The 20,819-nt window shown below is 43.1% G+C and overlaps 2 protein-coding genes across 5 annotated transcripts in view; both read left to right on the top strand.

Moving 5' to 3' along the window:
• The window catches only part of LOC122541742 (nuclear factor NF-kappa-B p100 subunit-like), a 62,227-nt gene extending 49,058 nt beyond the window's left edge, over positions 1-13,169 (top strand). For all 4 annotated transcript variants that reach the window (XM_043678641.1, XM_043678638.1, XM_043678640.1 and 1 more), the window contains exons 16-23: positions 461-671; positions 1,277-1,446; positions 2,904-3,006; positions 3,504-3,619; positions 4,552-4,624; positions 5,782-5,954; positions 11,411-11,522; positions 11,777-13,169. In XM_043678641.1, coding sequence (XP_043534576.1) covers positions 461-671; positions 1,277-1,446; positions 2,904-3,006; positions 3,504-3,619; positions 4,552-4,624; positions 5,782-5,954; positions 11,411-11,522; positions 11,777-11,883 — 1,065 coding nt within the window. In that variant the 3' untranslated portion in view covers positions 11,884-13,169. The remainder of the gene's footprint in view (positions 1-460; positions 672-1,276; positions 1,447-2,903; positions 3,007-3,503; positions 3,620-4,551; positions 4,625-5,781; positions 5,955-11,410; positions 11,523-11,776) is intronic.
• A 7,460-nt stretch (positions 13,170-20,629) lies between these two features.
• dnajc9 (DnaJ (Hsp40) homolog, subfamily C, member 9) overlaps positions 20,630-20,819 on the top strand; it is a 13,062-nt gene continuing 12,872 nt past the window's right edge. Inside the window, exon 1 of the mRNA XM_043678637.1 lies at positions 20,630-20,714. The gene's annotated coding sequence lies outside the window, so the exon portion shown is untranslated. The remainder of the gene's footprint in view (positions 20,715-20,819) is intronic.

Raw genomic sequence — 20,819 nt, 5'->3', positions numbered from 1 at the left:
TAGATACACAGCAAATCAAACACTCCAAGACAGGTACAGCATGGAGTTAGATATAGAGTAAAGCTCTCTCTATTCCCATCGAATGCTCCCAGGACATGTACAGCACAAGAAAAGCTGCAGAGTAAAGGTCCCTCAACACTATCCCCATCAAACAATCCCTGGACAGGTACAGCATGTTATGTTATAGAATGAAGCTCTCTCCACACTTGTCCTCATGAAACACTCCTAGGACAGGGTCAGCATAGGGATAGATACAGAGTAAAGTTTAGACTGCACTGTCCCTCATCAAACACTCCCAGGAAAGGGGTTAAATACAGAATAAAGCTCTGTATTTAAATACAGAATAAAGCAGTGTGCCCCATCAAATGCAATCAGGACAGAGACTGAATAGGGTCAGCAGTTTGGTCACTGTGCTGTAAGCCTAAAACATTTTGTGATTGTTTTGTTTTTTCTATCCTAGACCCCTTTGCACCTTGGAGTAATCACCCAGCAACACAGGATTGTTGAGCTTCTACTCACTGCTGGGGCTAATGCCACCATTTTGGATCGTCATGGAAACTCTATCCTCCACCTTGCTCTCCACAGAAAAGATGAGAAGATGGTGGAATTATTGCTGGAACATGTCAAGCCTCAGGCCCTCAGCAAGCTGATGAAAATGCCAGACTGTAATGGTACGTCCTGCATGAAAGATGTTCATAAACACATTGTTAAAATGTCCACCACCTGGTCTGATGCAAGCTAACAAAACGCACAAGCCCAGGTTTGACCCCTCGCGTTGGTGGAGTTAACTGATCTTCCCTCCAATGCTGGGACCATTGCAATTTTCCCAGTTTTTCATGTATTCCGGAAAGGTTGGGATTCCTGCTTCTGATCTTCATATACAATCCTGTGTGCAGCTGTGAGAGTGAAGAGTACCTGTGCCTGTGTGTTACTGTGTCTGCATCCCCAGGGGCCTTCTGGTCTCTCAGTAGCTATGCCTAGCATGGTTTGATACCACAGGATACAAAGGAGATCAAATATAACCCAAGACTTCCACCAATTTTGTGAAGTAGAATCACAGCCAATGTGTAGCATGAGTCAGGCATGTAACGTTTCGGGCATGAGTTGATTCTCCTGCTCCTTGGATGCTGCCTGACCTGCTGTGCATTTCCAGCAACACATTTTCAGCTCTGATCTCCAGCATCTGCTGTTCTCACTTTCTCCCATAATATCTTTCTTAGCCAATCATAGAGTGTCCATTTTTAACTGACTGTGCCTGATCTGTTTCTTTCTCCAGGTTTGTACCCAGTACATCTGGCAGTGAAAGCCATGAATAAAGATTTGGTGCAAGTTCTGCTGGACAAAGGGGCCGATAAAGATGTGGCTGAACAGAAGAGTGGCCGAACGCCCTTGCACTTGGCTGTGGAGGTCAAGAGTCTGAATCTGGCTGCGCACCTCTTGTTGGAAGTAGGTCACTTTGGACAGCTACCACAGTAACAGTGTCGCTGCAGTTGGACATGGGGCACTCACCCCATCTCATCCTTATTACCCCCGCATTTGCTCGGCAGGATGCCAATGCAGCCTGTTCTGCTTTTTTCAGTCAGTAAGGGAAAAGGCAGGAGAGTGGAGTTGAGGATTATCAGTCATGATCCCATTAAATGGCAGAGCAGGCTCAATGAACTAAATGGCCTGCTTCTGCTCCTCCATGTTATAATCACCAAGGACACAGTGTGCGCTCCAGGGGTTCCCCAGGTGAAGCTTTCCAGGCATATACCAGTGTGCAATATTGGTCGCTAGCCAGCTGGAATCCTTAAAGAGAGCTTAATGAATAATGGGGCGATTATAACAGAAATCCAATGAATGAGCTACAATATTCTGCATGTCTCGGTGTTTATAGAGATAGGGATCTTGTCACTTCAACTGCTTATGAAATGTTTAAAGTTTAACATCCATATTTTGCAAGTCAGAAACCCCCCCGAGCCCCCACCGCCAATGCTGTTGCTCTACCAGCTTCCTTCATCTATCCCTCACTAAGGTCAGGCCCCAACAAAGTTCTCACAGCTTTTTATGCATCTTTATTTCAGTGTTTGACACCATAAGTCCATCACAAGTTACTTTGTGTGCTACTTTATCTTATTGTTTTCTGATTATTATCAATCCTTCATTCTCTCTTTGTCTCTGTGTCACATTCTCATTTCCCCTTGATTTTCTCTTTGTTGTTTGTATTGTTACTTTGTCACCCTCTCGCTTACACATTCTTTCTCTCACACTCATTTTTTCATTCCTGAACACATACTTTCTCTTATGCATGTATAAGAAGTATTTAGATGTGCACAAGCCAAATTCTGGAATAAAGGATTAGAATAGTTAGGCATTTGTTTATGGCCAGTATGGCTGGAGATCTCTATGACTGTATGAGGCCTTTCTTTTCTTGTACTTGTGTTCTCTATCTATCTCTCTCTCTCTCTCTCTCTCTCTCTGCACCCACTGACATGCTCTTGTTCATTAAGCGGAGAGAAATTAAAGGAACATTACCTCTCATTTCTTTCCACAGATGCTGCCACACCTGCTGAGCTTTTCCAGCAAATTCTATTTTTGTTTCTGATTAATAGCATCCACAATTCTTCTGGTTTTTATTTGCACTTGTTCATTGTCCCTCTCCCTGACCCTCAGTACTCTTGGGGCTGGATTAGGTTTTGCGTTTAAAACAGTATGTTTGGGAGCAGCTGGAAACAGCGATTGGAACCAATTCCCTGAGGAATGAAGCTCCCAGCCTGAGTCAGAAAGGACCCTTCAAACTGAGAGAGTGAAGACACATGGTCTGCCTGTGCTGCTGAAAGGACCAACTGCTGATCTGTTTGCAATTTGCAAACCCTAGTGCCAGGTAGACAATTCTAATAACGATTTGTTGCTGTTTGTCCTAGGCTGAAGTGGAGGTGGACCGGCCTACATTTGAGGGGAACACTGCTCTTCACTTGGCTGCAGGATACGGTCTCCCAGCCCTCACAGCCATGCTACTGACTGCAGGTTTGTCACAAGGACCATCTGTTCACTCCTGTTCTCGACACTTGATGGAGCCAAATCTTCCTCTGAGTCACAGCATAGATTAGTCACCATATGAGATTCTCTGCGTGTCTGAATGTTCTAGTTTCAGAAAACTCAGGAAAGGATAGTTTAATTGTCATTCAATTTCTACTCTGCTGAGACTGTACCTTTCATTTGAGCCTGAGTCGTACATAAAATCCTGTTCGGGGGAATGGTGCCAATATCCTCACTGTCAGGGGCTCTTCGACCTTGCACACAAGTATGGTCCAACACAAAGCTTCCTCCCCTCCCCCGCACCTCCTGAACCAAGTCTCAACCTCTCCCAATCTCTGCTCCACTCCTGTGTCCGATTAAATACCCAAACCCTCTATCCAACCCCCGCCTCAGGGACAGCTTACCAATTGTGGGCACTTAGGGTATATTAGTGACTGAGCGATTTGTTTGACTTTAATCTTCATCTCTCCCACCACCAACTCCAGGAGCTGATAAATATGCAGAAAACTATGAACCCAAAATAAATTCAGAGGAAGAGGATGAATCGGATCAGGAGATCTGCCATGGGCACACGCCTCTCGACATCACTGCCTGCGAGAAGGTATGTGGACAACTTGAAGAGGGATCAGACCGTCCAAACAGCAGCTCAATTAGATTGCCACGCCTAATTTTCAACAATACAACACAATGCAATTTCTATCGATCCAATATCGCCCTTCTAGTATTAGTATTGATCTATTCTGTGCCCCCTCTAAGTTCCTTCCTCTTGAATGGTGCCCAGAACTGAATGCAGAACTACACATCAGGTTTAGCCAAATCTCTCTGCATCTTCCGCCCTGTTGTATCTCCGCCTTGTTAAGGTAAAAGGACCATCCCATTAACATTTTTAATTTTTTTTATATACCTGGGCTAGAGGTATTTCCCGTTTTCTGTAAACAGGTTCCCAAGTAGCTCAGTTCCTCCATAATTCTGTCTTCAGTCTAAAATGGATGACACTCACATCTCCACATTAGACACCATGTGCCACAGTTTTGACTACTCATTTATCAATGTTACTTAACCAATGTATTCCTGTGTTACATTCTGCCTCTATTTTCATAAGCAGAAATGTAACAGAGGAACATGTTGATTAGGTGTCAGGCAGCCTAGTACCATTGGGAAACCTAGAGTTAAGAGCTGGCAATGATTGGTCGAAAGGTAGCTTGGTAATTGAACTCAAAGATGGCTGACACATGAAATGGCAAACGTTGCAATCTTCATAACGTTTGAGCACTAAGGTCTTAAAACATAGAACATAGAAGAATACAGCGCAGTACAGGCCCTTTGGCCCTCGATGTTGCGCCGATCCAAGCCCACCTAACCTATACTAACCCACTATCCTCCATATACCTATCCAATGCCCGCTTAAATGCCCATAAAGAGGGAGAGTCCACCACTGCTACTGGCAGGGCATTCCATGTCTTGGTTTTGATTCAAATAGAATGGGCCTTTTACTGTGTTGTAGAAACTGATTATCTCTCTCACTCTGTACAGGTTCGTGATATTTTACTGGGAGAAACTTCGAAATGGAAGGAAGGGAATCGACAGTTACCTGAACGTCAACAAGGTAATTGCTCACCCTGCCTCTCAATCTTACCCCTGGTCACCATGTGCTCAGTGACTACCTACTCCAGCCACTCTGCTGCAGAGCAAGTCATATGCACAGCTGCTCACAGCTTTTCTTTTACTCTTTAGTAAGTGCCTTCATTCCACATCTAATCTTAGGCAAAAGATAGAAGATTGAGACTGTTCCTGATCTGAGCCAATAGCTCAATACTTGATTCGTTTTCCTGATCTCTCAGTTCAGGAATGCTATGACCAATATGCTTCTCTTTGTCAGACTATGTAGGCAAAGTAATTCTGAATTTTGTCTCAATTCCAAGGAACATGTTTGACTTGGCCCCCTCCCTCGAACTGCACCTCACTTCTCCTGTGTGTGCGATGTTTCTGGTTTGCCATTTTGTCAGTAAATGGTACCAACGTACTTAGGCAGGAGAGAAGGCATTTATGTAGAGCCTATGACATTGACTGGAACAAATCTCATGCATGTGGTCAAGGAACAGAAGAGTATTTTAGGCTCCTTCAAGGATGCTGCACTCAATTACTGTGCATGTATTCCAACAAAGAAGTTGATCCAGTTCTAGAAAATAAGTAAGGAAAATAACTGATGGAAGTATCGGAGAAGAATCAGGAAATCGTGATCATAATATGGTTAGGTACAGATCTTGAGTGTTAGGGTTAGCGTGGAGTGTTGAGTCAGAGGGGGCTCAGCTACCTACCCGAGTCTTGGCTCATTGCTGTTTAAACTGTTTTGAGGTAACCAGGCCTCCCTCTCTGTGAATCGATGGGACCAGGCCTCTCAGTAGTGCTCTCCCTCACTGTGAATCGATGGGACCAGGCCTCTCAGTAGTGCTCTGCCTCCCTCACTGTGAATCGATGGGACCAGGCCTCTCAGTAGTGCTCTGCCTCCCTCACTGTGAATCGATGGGACCAGGCCTCTCAGTAGTGCTCTGCCTCCCTCAACCGGTGAGGCCTCTGAATGAATCTGTTTCACTGTCAACGATCTGCTTCAGGTTGCAGAGTCTGAAGATATAGCTGAGGGTTCAGGGACATAGCTGAACCCAGGGCAGTTCCTCTGCATGTTTCAATGATGTCCTGCGGGGTGTTTTTGAGGTCTTGGTTATTTGGAGTGTAAACTAACTGCTGGCTCACGTTTGCTCACAGGCAGTATTGCATCGCTAGGTTCTGAAACCCTGGGAGAGCTGAACAAAGTCTTAAACCAGGAGGTGTCCGGATCGGACTGGATGAAACTGGCAGAGAATCTAAATCTTGGCTCTCTTACTGAGTTACTCAAAAGTGCCAAGTCTCCGAGCAAGTCACTCTTGGATAATTTTGATGTATGTTTGTCTGGTATTCATTGTATTGACACAACCTGTTGGCCTCAGCACAGTAACACAACGGGAAAACATCAGATTTGCTTATAAAGATTAATCATCTTTAGTTATTCTTTCAGTCAAATAATCGGGGCTCCTGAGGGTCTATGTTAACAAAGTCAGAGAGTCATAGAATCCTAACTAAACGCTAACCCCATTTCCCTGCACTTGCCCAATATCCTTCTAAATCTTTTCTATCCATGTATTTGTCCAAATGCCTTTTAAATGTTTTGAATGTACTCATCTCAACCACTTCCGCTGCCCACTCATTCCATATGCATACCACTGTACATAAACAAAATTTGCCCCCCAGGTTCCCTTTTAGTCTTTCCCCTCTAACCTTAAACTGCTGCCCTCTCATCCTCGATTCCCCAACACTGGGAAAAAGACTGAGTGCATTCACCCTATTCATGCCTCTCATGATCTTATAGAAGTGTATAAGATCCCCCCCTCAGTCTCCTACGCTCTAAAGAAAAAACAAAAATCCTAGCTTGTCCAACCTCTCCCTTTCACTCAGACTATTGAGTCCTGGCAACATCCTTGTAAATTTCTTCTGCACTCTTTCCAGTTTAATAACATCCTTCCTGTAGCAAGGTGACCAAAATTGAACACAATACTCCCAAGTGTGGCCTCACCAGCATCCTGTATAGCTACAACATAACTTCTATACTCAATGCCCTGACTGATGAAGGCCAGTGTGCCAAAAGCCGCCTTCACTGCCCTGTCTACCTGTGACTCCACTTTCAGAGAACTCCAAGGTTCCTCTGTTCCACTACACTCCTTAAGGCCCTACCATTCACCATGACACTCCAACCTTGATTTGACTTTCCAAACGCACGACCTCACACATATCTCTATTAAACTCCATTTGCCATTTATCAGCTCACTTCCCCAGCTGATCAATGTCCTGCTGCAATTTCTGTTAACTTTCCTCACTGTCTACTCTTATTTTATTGTCATCTGCAAACTTGGTAATCACCTAGAAGTAAGTAAGGACTGCAAATGCTGGAAATCAGAGTCAAAGAGTATGGTACTGGAAAAGCACAGCCAGTCAGGCAGCATCTGAGGAGCAGGAGAATCGACGTTTTGAGCATAAGCCCTTCATCAGGAATGAGGGAGTGGCCCAAGGGGTCTGAGAGATAAATGTGAGGGGGGTGGGGTTGGGGGGAGGGGGGGGTGATGGTAATAGGATGGAGAAGAGGGTGGAGCAGATAGTTGGGAAGGAAGATGGGGACAGATAGGACAGTTCAAAAGGGCAATCATGCCTTGTACATTCTCATCCAAATCATTGATATAGATAACAAACAGTAATGGGCCCAGCACAGACCCCTGAGGTACTCCACTAGTCACAGGCCTCCAGTCTGACAAGCATCCTTCCATTATTACCCTCTGCTTCCTGCCATCGAGCCAATTGTGTATCTCATTTGCCACTCCCCTGGATTCCATGCGATCTAACCTTCCAGAGCAGTCTACTATGTGGAACCTTATCAAAGACCTTACTGAAATTTATATGGATGGAATCTATCGCCTTGCCCTCATCAACCTTCCTGGTCACTTCATCAAAGAACTCTCAAATTTGTGAGGCATGATCTTCCACACACGAAGCCACGTTGATTACTTCTAATCAAACCCTGTCTTTCCAAATGCATGTATATTTTATCTCTCATAATCTTCTCAAGTAACTTACCTACCAGATTTTTTATTTGCAACCCTTCTTCAATAAGGGCACGTCATTTGCTACCCTCCAGTCTTCCAGGACCTCAGCCCTGGCTAACAATGATAGAAAGATATCAGCCATGGTGCAATTTCTTCTCTAGCCGCTTGCAGTGTTCTTGGATATATCTGGTCAGGACCAGGAGGTTTATCCACCTTCATACATTCTAATATGTCCAACACCACCTCCACTGTGATATGGACTGTCCCCAAGATATAACCATTAACTTCCCCAAGTTCCCAAGTCTTCATGTCTTTCTCCACGGTAAACACAGGAGAAATATTCATTGAGGACCTCGCCCATCTCCTGTGCTCCTACACATACATGTCCACTTTGGTCCTTGAGGGGTCCTATTTTCTCTCTTTCTCTTTTTCCTTTTAATATACTTAAAGAACCTCATTGAATTCACCCTAATCTTCTCAGCCAAGGCTATTTTGTGGCTCCTTTCTACCCTTCTGATTTCCTTCTTCAGTAAACTCCTGTATCCTTTTATAAACCTCCATGGGTGCCCTTGATCTGCCTGTACCTGAGCCATGCCTCCTTTTTATCTGGTCAAAGTTTCAATGCCTTTTATCATCCAGGGCTCCCTATTCCTCCCAACCTTGCCCTTTACCCTAACAGGGCTATATAGACCTTGAACTCTAGTGAACTCACTTTTAAAGGCCTCCCACTTGTTAGTGGTCCCTTTGCCTGTAAACAAACTACTCCAATCAACCCCTGCAAGCTCCTGTCTAATTCCACCAAAATTCACCTCGCCCCAATTTAGAACTTGAACCCGTGGAACAGTTTTGTTCCGCTCCATAACTATTTTAAAATTAATAGAACTGTGGCCACTGGTACTAAACTGCTCCACCACTGTCACCTCAGTCACCTGCACTGCCCTGTTTCTCAAGAGCAGGTTGGGTTTTGCCCCTTCCTGAGTACGAGCCTCTATATACTGCTTGAGGAAACTTTCCTGAATGCACTTAACAAATTCCATCTGTTATGGACCAGGTGAGAGCCCCTTCAAACACTTTAAGGTAGTCCAGATCCTAACTTTTTCTTATCTTAAAGGCAGATGTGAGATGGATATTCCAGGTGTGATGCAGCTGGTCAAACCACTCAGCTTTAAGCAAAACAGAGCTTATTTAAACACTACAGTTGAAACACGAACAAAAGAAAACAGAATTTAGAATAACTTATCTACTTGAAAACTTAGCTGACTTGATACTGCAAATGAACTAAGAAGTTGTTCCAATTCCAGTAACATCCCATAAGTATACCCTTTGGCAAAAGGTAAATTCAAACACAGGTTCTCACACACAGGAAAGATTTCAGAGAGAAAAGTCGGGCAGGAATCATCTGCTAAAGCATGAAACTATTTCTCTGCACTGCAGCAGCTTCTGACTGCCTGTTAAAACAAAACCAAATTAGAAAAATCCTGAACTGGGAGAAATAGCCACTCCCCTGTCATTGTTAAAGTAGACAATTTTGCACCTCTGCCTTTACATCTTTTGGAAAAAAAAGGACAAAATAATCTTTTTAAAGAGACAGCTGCATAAATCCTATCCCTTACTATTCTCTCTAAGACTTTGCCCACAACAGAAGTGAGACTCACCGGCCTATAGTTACTAGCATCCTTTACGACATCTTTTGGAAAAAAAAGGACAAAATAATCTTTTTAAAGAGACAGCAGCATCACACACTCCATCTAACCTAAGACCTAGCCCTATGGCAGTCCCAGTCTATGTTCAAAATTGTGTTTTATGAGAAGAGTCCTAATTGGTAATTGTAGCTCCTGTGTTCAATGGCTAGTCTGTACCCAATACTTGCAGCAAAAGAAGATGCTACACCTTGCTCCATCTTGTCTTCTCACTTTCCCAATGGAACCCATCCCTCCTTTGCCTATCAAAGCCACTGGTCAATGGGGAAGAGTCTAAGGAGATGCACAGAAGGCATTTGTTGTCAGTCCATTACAGATTAGTAGCAAAAATGGGGAATGTGAATGAGTCATAACCATGTGATATATCTAGGATCAGAGGGCATAATCACAAGAATAAGGGGTTAACCATTGAAGACACAGATGAGAAGGAATTTTTCCTAAACTTTAATGAATCAGTTAAATTCTTTACCATAGAGGAGTCATAGAGTCATACAGCATGGAAACAGACCCTTCAGTTCAACTTGTTCATGCCAAACAGACATCCACATTTGACATGGTCCCATTTGCTAGCATTTGGCCCATGTCCCTCTAAATCCTTTCTATTCATATACCCATCCAGATGCCTTTGTAATTGTATCCACCTCGACCATCCTCTCTGGCAGGAGTGTGGAGGCTGGGTATTAAGTATATTCAAGGCTGAGATAGTTTTTATCAGTAAGGGACTCGAGGGTTATGGTCAAAAAGGCAGGAAGGTGTAGTTGAGGATTATTATATCAGTCACAATCTTGTGACCAATGAGCTGAATGACCTGTTTCTGCTCCTATAATTTATGGTCTCATCAGTTTAGAGGAAGGAAAGAAATATTGTGCAAGTATATGGGGATAAAGTAGGAGATTGACACTAGTTAATGATGCTTCTTTAAAGAGCTGGTGCAGGCACAATGGGCCTTAATGACCACCTCTTGCACTGCAACAATTTGGTGATTCTGCAAAATGGTTAGAGTCAGGATAAAGGGAACATACTCTGATTTTTGGAATCTGATTAGTGAAGTTCTCTATGGCCTTAGCCCTTCACCATATATATTAATGACTTATAGAGAATTCGGTAGTAAATAGAGAATTCTGTAGATTAGATTAGATTACTTACAGTATGGAAACAGGCCCTTCAGCCCAACAAGTCCACACCGCCCCGCCGAAGCGCAACCCATCCATACCCCAACCCCTACATTTACATTTACCGCTTACCTAACACTACGGGCAATTTAGCATGGCCAATTCACCTGACCTCGGGTCTCTGGCGCTGTGAGGCAGCAGTGCTAACCACTGTGCCACCGTGCCGCCCACCACGGTGTAGGTAAGGAGAAAGTGAGGATTGCAGATGTGGAGGTCAGGGTCGAGAGTGTGGTGCTGGAAAAGTCAGACAGCATCCAAGGAGCAGAAGAATTGACATTTCAGGCATAGGCCTTTCATCAGGAAATTCTGCAGCTAAGCTTGAAAATGACACTATGTTAGGAGGATGCAGATGGGACAAGAAAATTACCAAGGGACATAGACAGGACTAAAACAAAGCCAGTGTATGAACAGTCTGGTGGGATGACTATCAAAGAACCAGGAATTCCCTTTCCAAAACAAAACACATTTTGCTCTGGTTTAATTGTGCTGAATTTGTTCCCCTCACAAAGGTAAATATATCCATCCTGTGCTGTGATGTCCAGATTCAAACACAGTAACCATTCAGAGATAAAGGCTAATATTCCATCTAGCTTCTTGATTCCTTTCTTGTATATCCTGTACATGACCTGTGTACATTCATAAGAATTATACCAGGCAGAGAGTCTTAAACCAGAAGGCCAATTTTTGAGGCAGTGAATTCCTGTTTCCTATGATGATCTCTTGCCAGACTTCTCTTTCACTGCCCTGTCTCATTCCTGTAAATTCACACTGATTATCCAGTGGGGCATTGTATTTACTCATTGACAGAACATGGAGTGGTTTCAACTGTGCTGATGTGATAGATTAATATTGAAAAATGAAGATGCGAATCTCTCTCTCGGTGTCTCTCCAGATTTCGGGTGGAACAATCGAGCAGTTGGTTAACGCACTACAGTGTTTGGGATTGAAGACAGCTGTGAACATAATCCAGAAAACAGAAACATATAAAGCACTTCAGTTGTCAGGTATGTGTTGTGTGCTGTTAAAGTGAATATTGGAGTGAAGGAATATTGCTTCTGTGCTGATTTCATTCAATGAGAGTTAGGGGCTGGAGGGCAGTGTGGATTCTGGGGCGGAAGCATCACATAGTGGCTGGGGTTATGAGGGATGAGGGTTGAGGCCAAGGTTTTGGGGGCGAGTGGTCTGGGGAACAGGCCTTCAACCCATGTCCCCTGGTTTGTTGTGGAAATTGAAATTGAAAAAAATCTGTTTCTTGCAGATGCGAAGCAATCAGTGGACAGTGCCTATGAGAGCGGCTCACAACAGGTCATCAGCTCAAAAGATCATTTGAGTCCCACGACCCAGACTAGTGACCAGAAAGCTTAACAGGGAGCAGGATTTCATGTTTCTACACAACTGAAAGGAAAAAAACAGTGATCATCGTTTCTGCAAACAGTAACAAAATGATCCTTTAAAAAGAACATGTTTGTGATTTGTCTACCTTTAGATTCTGGCCTGTTTATATTAACAATCGACGAGTGATTTTGTCATTGCTAGTGCGTCAGGATTGATGGTTATTTCAGTCTCATTCACTAATTGCCTAATCCGTTGTGGGGTTCCTCCCAGTGCTCTAAAGGGTGGAGCACAGACTTCAGTGTGAATTATACAACAGATTAATGTTTACACGTCTATGTTTATGCTAAAGAGTTCGCATTCAATAAAGAACACAACTGGAAGTTGTCTCTTGCTGTGTTGGCCCAGTGACTGGGTTTCATTCATGGAGAACTGGGCTGAGAGATGGCACAATGAAGCCCAGGCCTGACAATGGGTCCAATTCTCTTCCTCATCCTACCTTTCTGTCAGGTTTCAGGCTCTCCCCACAACCTATTGTGTAAACCACCATATTCCTGATGATGATATTCGAATGTTATTAATCAGATAATATTGGTGCTTCATCAGGAAGGGGTCACAAACTGGTTTTGAACTGGAAGCTGCTCTCTCACTACCCTCTCTCAGGCACTCTGACACTTGCCTTGGCCTCACTGTTTCATTACAGAGGAAGAGTGAAAAACAATAAGAGGAAGATCTACCTGTAAATGTGGTCACTTTGGGGACCACAGTCTATCAAAAGGGCCCTCATCCAGAGCCACGGTCTGTACTTCCAAACTGACCTTTCTCTAGTGTTCTGTGGGAACTGGATAACCAGCAGGAGATGGAGTCACCAGTGCTCAGTTTCCCTCTCAGTCTAGTACTGATCTGTTTTATTTATCTTTTTTGTTTGTTTAATTTATGATTTTATAGTGTAAGATGCAAAGATTAGAGGTGTAAATGTGCGCTGATTAGTTTAAGCTAAAATCAATGGAGCTGATATTGCTGGAGTGCCTTTCAATGATTTGGTTCAGACCAGTTCAATCTGAATCAAAATACGTCCACATAAAGCAGGTGATTGTAAAAGCATCACTTTTTAAGCATATCAATTTATTTTGGTGAAAGAAATATTCTGCTGTCCTTACGCAGACTTCTTGTGGCAGTTGGCTGACTGCCAATAATCACTGTATCCTCATTATTAGTGTAAGTGAAAAGTACTGTTAATATACTTTTGATAATGTTTTCTGTGGCTTAAATTCCTTCAGGATCTTTTATAAAATAAAATAATTATAAAAACCAATGAATTTGCACTAGGATTTTCATTAATTTTGCTGCTGAATTTATGCATAAGTTGAATCTTATGATTCATCACAATATCGGATGCAGCACCAACTACAATGTACAAAAGGAAACTGAATCATTACAAGAGAAAGATTAAGATTATTTTAGTAGCAGGTGACACTGAAAGATGGAATGAAATGTGGACATATCAAAGTGACTAGCAGGAATAGTGGCCTATTAAACCTGTCTTGACACTCCTGATACCCGGAATATATTAACTACACGTCTCCACCCTGCCTCGAAAGACAAGTACATGTAGACCTGTGTATGTGTTTCTCCCAATCAACTCATCTTGTGGGACAGGTAGAAGACATTCCCAGGGACAATAGAGGGGGATTTAAAATAAACTATGAAACTTTTGTCTCTGACTCCTTTCAATAACTAGAATGTGTTAGTGATCACATGAATGTTATCAACAATTACCTGTTGATCCACTTTCCTTCCTTGTGCTGGGATCACTGCACAACCTGTCGATTGCTCTCTTGTAGCCGGAGAGTTAGCACCCTCTGAACCAGGATAGGCACTTGCTCCTTTGGCTGTTATTTTCTTGTTCTCTCAGTCTCCTAAGAAAGTATTTCTGAGGCTGAATTTTAAGTTTGTGCCATACCCACAGTGGCTAAAGGAGATTCTTGAATTCAAGACTGTAAGTTGCTGCTGGTCTCACCTGACAATGCTTCTTTTGGCTGAATAGAACTTATATTCCTGATTGTGACATTATAGCAGTCCGAATCTCACTGAATACTGCATCGGGGTCTCACGGACAACAATGCTTAGACAGTGTATTATCAAAAACATCTAACTGTTGTGATGAGAGAAAAACTTATCTCTTCTGCTCTTATTTCGCTTTCAGCCAAAAGCGAAGCCTTCACTGGCCATTACTCCTTTGTTCAGTTTGAATACCTCCCCTCTTTGTCCCCAACATGCCTTTTATTTCATTGAGGTACTGTGTGGTCTCATTGAGCTGTACCAAAGTGAACACAACATACAAACTGTGCAAACATTCTCACCGGCAGCTGCAGAACTTCCAAAACACACATTCTCCACTTCTTATTTTGTCTCTCACTCCAGGTTCCTCTCCATCCCTAAGGATGATGATGCTCTAGAGCCTGGCAGTGGATAAGCCTGTGCTCTTGACTACAGAGAGCAATAGAAACAAAGAAGATAGGACAGGAAGAGGCCATTCGACCCTCGAGTCTGCTCCACCATTCTATATGATCATGGCTGATCATCTAGCTAAATACTCTAATCCCACGCCCAGCAACTGCACCCCTTCACCACCCCACCCCCACCTACACCTACCTCTTATCGCTAGATCCCTTTAGCCATAAGGGCGATATGAGAAAATGGGGACTGCAGATGCTGGAGATCAGAATCAAAGAGTGTGGCACTGGAAAAGCACAGCAGGTCAGGAAGCATCCGAGGAGCAGGAGAATTGACGTTTCAGGTATAGGCCCTTCATCAGCAATAAGCCTTGATTTCAGGCTTACACCTGAAATGTCGATTCTCCTGTTCGTCAGCTGCTGCCTGACCTGCTGTGCTTTTCCAGCACCACACTCTTTGACTATATCTATCTCCTTCTTGAAATCATAATGTTTTGGCCTCAGCCACTTCTTGTGTTCATCAATTCCACAGGTTCCCTACTCTCTGGGTGAAAAGGATTTCTCCTCATCTCAGTCCTAAAAGGTGTATACCTTATCCTTAAACTCGAACCCCTGTTTCTGGACTTCCCACCATCCAGAATATCCTTTCTGCAAGTAACCTGTCTAGTCCTGTTATGATTCTTCGAAACTCCATTAAAAACCATCCAAACTGACACAACCTGAATTAGAAGGGGACTAATATACTGGCAGGGAGATTTGCAAGAGCTGCCCAGGAGGATTTAAACTAGTAAGGTGGGGGGGGTGGAACCCGGGGAAATAGTGAGGAAAGAGATCAACCTGAGACTGGTACAGTTGAAAAAGTAGCAAGTGAAACAGTCAGGGCAGGCAAGAACAAAGCAGAAAACAATATATGACTGCTAAATTAACTGCATTTACTTCAATGGAAGAGGCCTAATAGGGAAGGTAGATGAACGCAGGGCATGGTTAGGAACATGGGACTGGGATATCATAGCAATTACAGAAATGTGGCTCAAGGATAGACAATACTGGCAGCTTAATTGTCCAGGATATGAATGCAAAAGGAAGGATAGAAAGAGGGGGGAGTGGGCAAGAGAGGAGGGGGAGCGGCATTTTTGATAAGGGATAGCATTACATCTGTATTGGGGAAAGATACTCCTGGAAATACATCCAGGGAAGTTATTTGGGTGGAGCTGAGAAATAAGAAAGGGATGATCACTTTTTTGGGTTTGTATTATAGACCCTCTAATAGTCAGAGGAAAATTGATAAACAAATTTGTAAGGCAATATCAGCTATTTGTAAGAATAATAGGGTAGTTATGGTGGGGGATTTTAACTTTCCAAACAGACGAGGACTTCCATGGTGATAAGGGTTTAGATGGAGAGGAAGTTGTTAAGTACCTAAAAGAAAATTTTCTGATTCAGTATGTGGATGTACCTACTAGGGAAGTGCAAAACCTGACCGATTCTTGGGAAATAAGGCAGGACAGGTGACTGAGGTGTCAGTGGGGGAGCACTTTGGGGCCAGCGACCATAATTCTATTTGTTTTAAAAATAGTGATGGAAAAGGATAGACCAGATCTAAAAGTTGAAGTTCGAAATTGGAGAAAGGCTAATTTTGACGGTGTTAGACAAGAACTTTCAAAAGCTGGTTGGGGGCAGATGTTTGCGGGTAAAGGGACGTCTGGAAAATGGGAAGCTTTCAGAAGTGAGATAACGAAAGCCAGAACCAGTATATTCCTGTTAGGGAGGAAGGAAAGGCTGGTAGATGTAGGGAATGCTGAATGACTAAAGAAATTTGGTTAAGAAAAGTTTGGTTAAGAGAAATGAGGAAGCATATGTCCGGTATAGACAAGAGAGATTGAGTGAATCCTTAGAAGAGTATAAAGGCAGTACAAAGTTAAAAATCACACAACCCCAGGTTATAGTCCAACAGGTTTAATTGGAAGCACACTAGCTTTCGGAGCGACGCTCCTTCATCAGGTGATTGTGGGCGGCTCGATCGTAACACAGAATTTATAGCCTACATGATTTCCCTACATAAGAGGGAAATCAGGAGGCAAAAAAGGGACATGAGATAGCTTTGGCAAATAGGGTTAAGGAGAATCCAAAGGGATTTTATAAATACATTAAGAACAAAAGAGTGGTTAGGGAGAGAATAAGGCCCCTCAAAGATCAGCAAGACAACCTTTGTGTGGAGCCGCAGGAGATGGGGGAGATACTAAAAGAGTATTTTGCATCAGTGTTTACTGTGGAAAAGGACATGGAAAATGTAGAACGTAGGGAAATAGATGGTGACATCTTGAAAAATGTCCATATTACAGAGAAGGAGGTGTCTTGAAATGCATAAAGGTGGATAAATCCCCAGGACCTGATCAGGTGTACCCTAGAACTCTGTGGGAAGCTAGGGAAGTGATTGCTGGGCCTCTTACTGAGATATTTGTATCATCAATAGTCACAGGTGAGGTGCCAGAAGACTGGAGGTTGGCTAACGTGGTACCACTGTTTAAGAAAGCTGATAAGGAAAAGCCAGGGAACTATAGACCAGTGAGCCTGACATTGGTCGTGGGCAAGGCTTTGGAGACAACTCTGAGGGATGGGATTTCCATGTATCTGGATTGATTAGGGATGGTCAGCATGGTTTTGTGCATAGGAAATTACGTCTCACAAACTTGATTGTGTTTTTTGAAGAAGTAATAAAGAAGATTGATGAGGGCAGAGCGGTCTACATTATGTATATGGACTTCAGTAAGACATTCGACAAAGTTCCCCTGGGAGACTGGTTAGCAAGGTTAGATCTCATGGAATAGAGGGAGAATTAGCCATTTGGATGCAGAACTGGCTCAAAGGTAGAAGACAGAGGGTGGTGGTGGAGGGTTGCTTTTCAGACTGGGGAGCTATGGCCAGTGGAGTGCCACAAGGATTGGTGCTGGGTCCACTGCTTTTTGTCATTTATATAAAATTTGGATGTGAACATAGGAAGTATAGTTAGTAAGTTTACAAATGACACCAAAATTGGGAGGTGTTGTAAACAGTGAAGAAGGTTACCTCAGATTACAATGGGATCTTGATCATATGGACTGAGGAGTGGCAGATGGAGTTTAGATAAATGCGAGGTGCTGCAATTTGGAAAAGCAAATCAGAACAGGAATTATACACTCAATAGTAACGTTTGAGGGAGTATTGCTGAACAAAAACACCTTGGAGTGCAGGTTCACAACTCCTTGGAAGTAGAGTCGCAGGTAGATACAATAGTGAAGAAGGCATTTGGTATGTTTTCCTTTATTGGTCAGAGTATTGAATACAGGAGTTGGGAGTTCATGCTACGGCAGTACAGGACATTGATTAGGCCACTTTTGGAATATTGTGTGCAATTCTGGTCTCCTTCCTATCGGATGTTGTGAAACTTGAAAGGGTTCAGAAAAGATTTACAAGGGTGTGACCAGGGTTGGAGGATTTGAGCTATAGGGATAGGAGCATCAGAGGCTGAGGGATGATGTTATAGAGGTTTATAAAATCATGAGGGTCATGGATAGGATAAATAGACAAGGTCTTTTCCCTTGGGTGGATGAGTCCAGGATTGGAGGTCATAGGTTTAGGTGAGGGGGGGGTAAGATAGAAAAGAGACCTAAGGGGCAATGTTTTCACACAGAGGGTGGTACGTGTATGGAATGAGCTGCTAGAGGAAGTGGTGGAGGTTGGTAAAATTACAGCATTAAAAGGCATCAGGATGGGTATATGAATTAGGAAGGGTTTAGAGAGATATGGACCAAATGCAGGCAAATAGGACAAAATTAGGTTAGGTTATCTGGTCAACAGGGATTAGCTGGACCAAAAGGTCTTTTTCTGTGCTGTACATCTCTATGACTGTGTGACTCTAACCGCTCCTCATACATTAGCCCTGCATTCCCAGGAATCAACTTGGAAAACTCTCACCACACTCCTCGAGTGCAAGAGCATCCTTCCTCAGATGAGGAGACCAAAACTGCACATAATATTCCAGGTGTGAACTCTCCAAGGCCGAGTATAATGCAGCAAGACATCCTTGAACGATATCTTTTCTTCCAGCTGCACTGTCCCATACTATTTACAATTCCCTATTTGAATGGCCCCTTATACTCCAGTGCTATGACAGTTTGCTCATTCATCTTAATTTCTTGGCTACAAAAGGTACAGGTGCAGGACAACAGCTGAGGGCTCCAAACTCCAATCCTACATTTTGCTCTTTCTCCTTAGTAAATCATTATGGCTTAGTACCAATTTTTATTTGGTCATGCCAAATGCACAGTAGGACATTTTATGACGTTAAAGTTGCTGTAAACATTCACCATGTTTCATGGTCAGACTGGATGGCTGGCGTGAGTTTTACACATTTACAGATTTGGGATTGTTTTCCTTGGAGCAGAGAAGGCCAAGGGGGGAACCTGTTTCAGGTGCAAAAATATTCTGAGGGATACAGACTGGGTAGACAGGGAGAAAGTGTTCTCCTTAGTAGAGAGGTCAATAATAAGCAGGCGTACCTTTACGCTAAGAAGGTTGAGAGGATAATTTAAGGATATTTTTCACCCAGAGGGTGTTGGTTATCTAGAGGTCACTGCCTAAAATGGTGATGCAGTTGAGGATCAAGTTACACAGGAAGGAGCTGAGATCTAGGTCTTGGAATTTAGAGATGGGTTTGTTTGGAATTACGGTGTTGAAGGCGAAACTGTAGTTAAAAAACCTGATATAGGTATCCTTGTTATCCAGATATTCCAAGGATGAGTGTACGGCCAGGGAGATTGCCTCTACTGTGGATCTGGGAGAAAGTGAGCACTGCAGATGGTGGAGATCAGAGTCGAAGAATATGGTGCTGGAAAAGCACAGCCGGTTAGGCAGCATCCGAGGAGCAGCAGAATCGACATTTTGAGCATAAGCTCTTCATCAGGAATGATGAAGAGCTTATGCTTTAAACAACGTCGATTCTCCTGTTCCTCGGATGCTGCCTGACTGGCTGTGCTTTTCCAGTACCACACTCTTCAATTCTATTGTGGACCTGTTGTGCCAATAGACAAATTATAAAGGATCAAGATAATTTGATAGGCTGGGATTGATATGAGCCATGACTAACCTCTCGAAGCACTCTCGTAACACTGGACAGTAGTCATTGAGGGTTGCTGCAGGATTTTCTTTTAGCAGTGGGTTGATGGTGTTCTTCTTAAAGGAGGGTGGGGACTTTAGATCAGAGTAAGGACAGGTTAAAGACATCTGCAAATATTCCCACCATCTGGTCTGCACAGGATCTGAGTGCATCTGAGTATTCCAAAATTATCACCTCTTGTAGATCGCTGAACATGAATCATCTTTTCTACGTCTACTTTTGTCAATCTCCTTTAGCATTTTATATACCTCAATTTTTCTAAATTCAAATGAATATTGGCCTAATTGATCAATTTCTCTCATAAGACAAGCCACTCATCTCTGGAATCAATCTATGTACCTCCTCAGAAGTGTCTTTAATGCAACTACATTCCTCTTCAAAGAAGGGGAGTAAAATTGTGTGCAATACTCCAGATTTGGTCTCACTAATGTCTTGTACAGTTGCAGTAAGACGTCCCTACTTTTATTGTCAAGAGTAGGGTGGTGCTGGAAAAGCAAAGCAGATCAGACAGCATCAGAGGAGCAGGAAAATCAATGTTTCAGGCAGGAGCCCTCCATTAGTAAACTACTTTTATACTCTATTCGTTTGGCAAAAATACCAACATTTCCATTTGCCTTTCTTCTTATCTGTTGTACCTACATTCTAGCTTTTTAGCTTCCTGCAATTCATGTACAAGGACACTTTGCACTGAAGCATTCTAAAGTTTTTCTGCATCTAGATGATAAATTGCCTTTCTATTCCTCTGACCAAACGGATGAATTTCATACATATCCACATTAAACTTCATTTCTATTTCTTCATTGCAAAGTGGTTTTTGACCTATTTTAATGTCATCTGAAAATTTGACTATAAATACATTTTAGGACTGCATCCAAATCATTAATATGGATTGTGAATAGCCAGGGCCCTTGGCCCAAATCCTGTGACCCCACCAGTTACACCTTGTCAACCAGAAAAGGGACCCATTTATACCGACCCTTTGCTTTCTGTTGGTTAGCCAACCCCAATCCAAACCATTACATTACATTACATTACCCCTAATCCTGTGTGTTAATCTGTAAGGTCCTGGCCTTGCCTTTACAAACCTGACCTGTCCCTTTAAGAACCTGACCACGCCCTTTAAAGTTAAAGGGTCGGGGGCGGGGCTCCGTCCACTTCCGCAGAAACACTTCCGGGTAACAGGATTAAAACTTCCGGTAACGTCAAAGTGTCAGTGGCGGGAAAATAAATCAGAGAGAAAAAAAATCTTGAGGGTGAGCGACTGAAATAGAAAGACAGACAGAAAGAAAGACAGAGAGAGAAAGAAAAAGGAAGGAAGGGAGGGAGAGGTAGTGAAACGGTTGGGGGTAACAGACAGG

Source organism: Chiloscyllium plagiosum, chromosome 38 (genome assembly GCF_004010195.1).
Source record: "Chiloscyllium plagiosum isolate BGI_BamShark_2017 chromosome 38, ASM401019v2, whole genome shotgun sequence".
Lineage (NCBI taxonomy): Eukaryota > Metazoa > Chordata > Chondrichthyes > Orectolobiformes > Hemiscylliidae > Chiloscyllium > Chiloscyllium plagiosum.
Note: the sequence above shows the minus strand (reverse complement) of the source record. Positions and strands in the feature narration are given on the sequence as shown.